The sequence below is a fragment of the Microtus ochrogaster genome, chromosome 2 (genome assembly GCF_000317375.1).
Source record: "Microtus ochrogaster isolate Prairie Vole_2 chromosome 2, MicOch1.0, whole genome shotgun sequence".
NCBI classification, from domain to species: Eukaryota; Metazoa; Chordata; class Mammalia; order Rodentia; family Cricetidae; genus Microtus; species Microtus ochrogaster.
This window is the reverse complement of record NC_022010.1, coordinates 12822748-12828814: the sequence shown is the minus strand read 5'-3', so window position 1 is coordinate 12828814 and position 6067 is coordinate 12822748. Positions and strand designations below refer to the sequence as shown.

The 6067-nt window shown below is 53.9% G+C and overlaps 1 protein-coding gene across 1 annotated transcript in view; it reads left to right on the top strand.

The window, feature by feature from the left end:
• Window positions 1–6067, top strand: part of Dnah10 (dynein axonemal heavy chain 10) — a 121566-nt gene that overhangs the window by 53550 nt on the left and 61949 nt on the right. Inside the window, exons 30-34 of the mRNA XM_005344367.2 lie at window positions 766–989; window positions 2180–2449; window positions 2547–2730; window positions 3986–4120; window positions 4781–4933. Of these exons, the coding sequence (XP_005344424.1) occupies window positions 766–989; window positions 2180–2449; window positions 2547–2730; window positions 3986–4120; window positions 4781–4933 (966 nt within the window). The remainder of the gene's footprint in view (window positions 1–765; window positions 990–2179; window positions 2450–2546; window positions 2731–3985; window positions 4121–4780; window positions 4934–6067) is intronic.

Below are 6067 nucleotides of genomic sequence, written 5' to 3'. Positions count from 1 at the left end.
TTTTGGTTTTTTTCGAGACAGGGTTTCTCCGTAGTTTTTGGTTCCTGTCCTGGAACTAGCTCTTGTAGACCAGGCTGGCCTCGAACTCGCAGAGATCCGCCTGCCTCTGCCTCCCGAGTGCTGGGATTAAAGGTGTGAGCCACCACCTCTGGGCAAATTCTCCATTTCTAAACAAGCCATTACTGCTCTAGAGAAAGGATGCCAGATCTGCCCCCGTCCCTGCTTCCTGTTTCTCCTGGGAGTTCTCCCTGTTTTACTCTTTATACTTGGCCACTCCTCATCTCTTCCCATCTATGCTATTCCGTAGGGGCCCTAAGGACTCAGGTTCTGGACTTTTCTTTTGCTCGAGTGTTTGTGACCGTGACATGTGGCTCCTGTCAACTGTGGGACGCTCCCAGCTTCACCTTTAAGGTGTTTCCTTCAGGCCTCGGGAAGCAGGACAAGTGGCCCTGAGTTACCTGGTCACATCTCATGTCTCTAAGCCCTCGGTTCCACCTCAGGTTCAACTCCTCACTCCGCTGTGTGTGTCTGGACCACTTTGTCCCCATGTTCACACTAGATCCCATGATTCCTCAGAGGTTTTCCTTCTTTCGGAAAATCCACCTTTGATTTGAACAATGCTGAGGAAGTAGCCTGTCATCCCGACTGATAAACACAACACTGGGTGTGTGGACATCTGCTCAGGGCAACCCTGAGAGTGTCATGGCCACCATGGAGGGTGGGCGTCCCACCAGCATCCCCACCTGCTTCTCCTGCTGCCTGCAGATGTACGACAACATAGCCATGCTGCGCTTCCACGATGGAGACAGCGGGGAGAAGCTTGTGTCGGCCATGATCTCGGCAGAGGGAGAAGTCATGAACTTTCGCAAGATCATCCGGGCTGAGGGCCGTGTGGAAGACTGGATGACTGCCGTGCTAAATGAAATGAGAAGGACCAACAGGCTCATCACCAAGGAAGCCATCTTCAGATACTGTGAGGACAGAAGCAGGTAATGTGGCTGCATGAGGGTGAACAGCTACATCCCGCCACGGAGCGCAGGGTGACTTAAGAGTTTAAGACAGGCAGGCCGCTGCAGTAAGTCTTTTCTTGCCATGGCAACCCAGCTGATGAAAACTGTTTCAGATGATGGTTCTGGATAGTACTTCCTAGGTGAGCAAGGCAGCAGGTTGGGTGCTTGTTACAAATTCAACTTGGGCTGGGAGTGTGGCTCTACAGTAGAGTTCCTGTCTAGAATCCCCCAGTGAGGGGCTGGGGGGTGTCTCAATGGCAGAGTCCTTGCCTAGAATCCCCCAGTGAGGGGCTGGGGTGTGGCTCAGTGGTAGAGCACCTGCCTAGAATCCCCCAGTGAGGGGCTGGGGTGTGGCTCAGTGGTAGAGCACCTGCCTAGAATCCCCCAGTGAGGAACTGGGGTGTGACTCAGTGGTAAAGCACCTGCCTAGAATCCCCCAGTGAGGGGGCTGGGGTGTGACTCACTGGAAGAGCAGCTGCCTAGAATCCCCCAGTGAGGGGCTGGGGTGTGGCTCAGTGGTAGAGCACCTACCTAGAATCCCCCAGTGAGGGGCTGGGGGGTGTGACTCAGTGGAAGAGGTTTTGAACCTCCCAGTGGCAGAATGCTTGCTTTGAATACACGAGGCTGTGGGCTCCATTCCCAGCGCTGTAGGAATGAATAACCGAATATAAATTCCCAGCACCCACCCCCACCCCATTCTTGGGCACCAGCCACTCGGGGCCTGCACCAGATGTTGTACCATCCCTAGCCCTCTGGGCTTCTGAGCAGACCTCACTGTGAGAATGGTGCTTAGCGGTCAGGAGAGGCACTGCCAGGATCCTTTGTAGACTCTTGTCACTGGGAGAAAAACAGGATCCCAGCAAGCAGGTGCCTTACTGTGTAGCTACACCTCCAGCCCCTTGGTGGTGGCTTCTCAGCCAGGACTCTACCGCCGAGCCATGCCCCTGGCCCTATGATGGACGGGTTGCTATGTAGTTGGGGGCCTATGAGGTTGAGGGAGGGGAATCACTGTCCTGGTGTTCATGGTCTAGCTCTGGAACTTTCCTGGCCTCCACGCCTCCTGCCCCAGCTCAGACATCTAAGCTCCTGGAAGTGCAACTGACTTCCCATCCAGCCTCTTGCGGGACCCCGGGCTCTGCCAAGCCTTTGACAGTGTGCTCGCCCTGTAGGGTGGACTGGATGCTGCTGTACCAAGGCATGGTGGTGCTGGCCGCCAGTCAGGTGTGGTGGACTTGGGAAGTGGAGGACGTCTTCAATAAAGTCAAGCAAGGGGACAAGCAGGCTATGAAGAACTACGGCAAGAAGATGCACCGGCAGATTGACGACCTGGTCACACGGATCACCATGGAGCTGAGCAAAAACGACAGGAAGAAATACAACACAGTCCTTATCATCGATGTCCACGCCCGGGACATTGTGGATTCCTTCATCCGGGGCAGGTGGCTACCTCCCTGGGATTCTGGGGCGTTTTACTGTTCTGTCCTTCTGTGGTCTGTCCAGCTATGGTCCCTTCCTTCTCTTCCCTTCCTTACCCAGCATCCTCGAGGCCCGAGAGTTTGAGTGGGAAAGCCAGCTGCGCTTTTACTGGGACCGCGAGCCGGATGAGCTCAACATCCGTCAGTGCACCGGGACCTTTGGCTACGGCTATGAGTACATGGGCCTGAACGGAAGGCTGGTCATCACGCCCCTCACAGACCGCATCTACCTGACGCTCACGCAGGTGATGCTTGCCCCCAGACATAGCTTATTGGTGGACCTAGATGGAGCCTTGGCTCTGAGCTCTAGGAGGCGTCTTCCATTTGGAATATGATTGTCACTAATGGGACTGTACAGCCCGAGGGTCTCTTCCCTGGGATGCTGGTTCCACCCCATAGCTTAGACCCCCACACAGCAGTCCCGAGCAGTGGGGGTGGAGGCAGAGGGTGATAGAAAGTTGCAGAAATGTATAGGATGTAGAAGATAAACTGTATTGTACTGTAAGAAGGCAAGTGGAGGAGGAGGAGGCCATGCCTCCCCTCAGGATGGGGCCAGTGTGTTAGCATCTGGCAGATTCTTTGGTTTGTGGCACCGAGAATAGAACCTAGGACCTTGTTCACGCTAAGCAAGTGCTCAGCCATGGTTGTACCCAAGTCTGCATGAAGCACCCATGTGTGTCGGGTCCCTTACCTCACCACTCAGCTCAGAGCTGAGACCCAAATCCACGCCATGTACAGCTCACTCCTGCTCTGGTCTCCCCATCACCCTGCTGCACCTGGGGGTACACAGGTTATGGAAGTGTGAAGCCTATGGTACCCCCGGACTGTGAGCCAAGAAGCCCTTTGTTGTCCTAGAAAGAAGTGTGAACTTAAGCCATGCATAGCGGGCACGCTTGGAGGTGGGGGCAGGAGGATTAGGCATTCAAGGCCATTCCTTGTATGCTAACCTGGGCTACCTATTTCAAAGCATGGACGTATAAGCTTATCTGTGAGTTAGGGGTTCAAAGGGACAGGATCAATGGGAGACCACGAGTCTAAGCATTTTTTGACATTGATCACAGAGGCAAGTTTGTGTCCTAGCCAACTGTTGCCCAACAGGACGGATGGGACCGAGGACCTGAGCTACCCACTCTCATTTGGGTCTGAAGTCCCTGGGGAATGTCAGAGTATAAGGTTATTATCGCAGTCAAAGTGGAGACAATATCTTCCCTTCCTTTGGTCTCATCTAGTTCTCGTGGGGCAGAGCTAAATGCCACTGCCCACCCTGGGGATGACCATCTGCCTAACCTGGCTCACTATAAAGTGTCAGTCTCTGAGACACTCTCACAGACACACCCAGAAACAATATCTAACCAGCAATCTGGAGAACTCCCTGCACAGCCAGGCCGATACATGGACCTGAGCATTGCAATGTCCATGCCTGTGTCCCAGAGATGACTCTGGTAGCAGTGCCCTTTCTCTGAACCAGAACACGTGTGTTTTGCATTTGGCTGCTCACAGGCGCTGTCCATGTATCTGGGAGGTGCCCCTGCTGGCCCCGCAGGAACCGGCAAGACAGAGACCACCAAGGACCTTGCCAAAGCCCTGGGCCTGCTGTGTGTTGTGACCAACTGTGGCGAAGGCATGGATTACAAAGTAAGGCCTTGCTGCCCCTTTCAGTACCTCTGCAGGGAGCTCCTAGTGTGGGTGTGGTGGGGAAGTGTGGCACCTGCCTTCTGAAATGACAAGTGATAGCTGGGAGGATGTTAGAGTAAAACCCTCTGCTCCCCGGGGCGGTGATGGCACACGCCTTTAATCCCAGCACTCTGGGGGGCAGAGTCAGGTGGATCTCTGTGAGTTTTGAGGCCAGCCTGGACTACTAGAGCTAGTTTCCAGGACAGGCTCCAAAGCTACAGAGAAACCCTGTCTCGGAACATCCCCCCCCCCACACACACACCTTTTGCTCAGCCACAGGGCAAGAGTCCTGAACTCTAGGCTGCTAGGCTCAGGGAGGCAGCATGGATGAGTAAGGGACTAGAGAGAGGGACGAGGGCAGCAGCTAACTTCAGTACTGCACTCTGAGTTCTAGAGGAATTGGTCAGCTTTGGGACTGTGGACCCACCGTGGCTAGATCACCCAGCATTTTAGCAGCTGGCAATCTGGAGTTTGTACAAATGCACAGTCTTGACTGTCTAGCCCGAGTGGGAGCTGGTCTACCACGGGCCTTGTGCCAGCGCTCCGCCCAGCCGCTCAGGAAGTTGTTTAACATGGAAGGCCAGGAGGAACAGGCCCTGACGGTTCCAACGGATTCCCTAGGCTGTCGGGAAGATCTTCTCTGGCCTCGCCCAGTGCGGCGCATGGGGCTGCTTTGATGAGTTCAACCGGATTGATGCCTCGGTGCTGTCTGTCATCTCATCTCAAATCCAGACGATCCGCAATGCGCTAATCCACCAGCTGACCACATTCCAGGTAAGGGGAGGCGGGGAGGCACCTGCATCCCTCCCCAGGGTGGCATCTTGGGTGGGGGCTATTGTCAGATGTTAGTTACTCTTGTGTTACTGTGACCAGACACTTTAAGTGTGAAGGAAGCAATGGTTTTGGCTCACGGTTTCAAAAGGCTTGGTCCATCATGGTGGGGAGAGCAGGGCGGGGTTGCTCCCACCCCTGTGGTGCCAAAGCAGAGAGAGGGACATCCCTGTGTTGCCTCACCCCCCCCCATTTAAATTTATCCAGACACCTTATCTCAAGGATGGTACTCCTCACATTCAGGGTAGGTCTCCCTCCATCTGTTAATTTTCATAAAAGCAGCCATAGGTATACCTAAGTGATCCTAAAACAGCCATAGGTATACCTAAGTGATCCTAAAGCAGCCATAGGTATACCTAAGTGATCCTAAAGCCACTGAGCTTGTCAATGAGAATTACCTACCACACCTGGCCAGACACCAAACCTGATCAAAGCTGGCCAGACATGAGATTTCACTGGATTACACAGTTTACCAGATATTATGCCCAGACAGACATTAAGCCAGGCCAGATATCATATTTGACCACACCTCACCAGGCACCACACCTGACCATACTTGACTACACCTGACCACACCTGACTATACCTGAGCACACCTGACTACACTTGACAACATCTGGACACATTTGGACACACCTGACCACATCTGATCACACCTGACTATACCTGACCACACCTGACTACATCTGACTATACCTGACCACATCTGACTACACCTGACCACATCTGACTACGCCTGACCACACCTGACCACACTTGACCACACCCAACCATACCTGACCACACCTGACCACACCAGACCACACCCGACCACACCTGACCACACCCAACCACACCTGACTACACCTGACCACATCTGACCACATCTGACCACACCTGACTACACCTGACCACATTTGGACACATCTGGACATACCCAACCACACCTGACCACACCATCTGACCATACCTGACCACATCTGACCACACCTGACCACATCTGACCACACCTGACTACACCTGATCACACCCGACCACACCTGACTACACCTAACCACATCTGACCACACCTGGACACACCTGACCACACCTCGACAG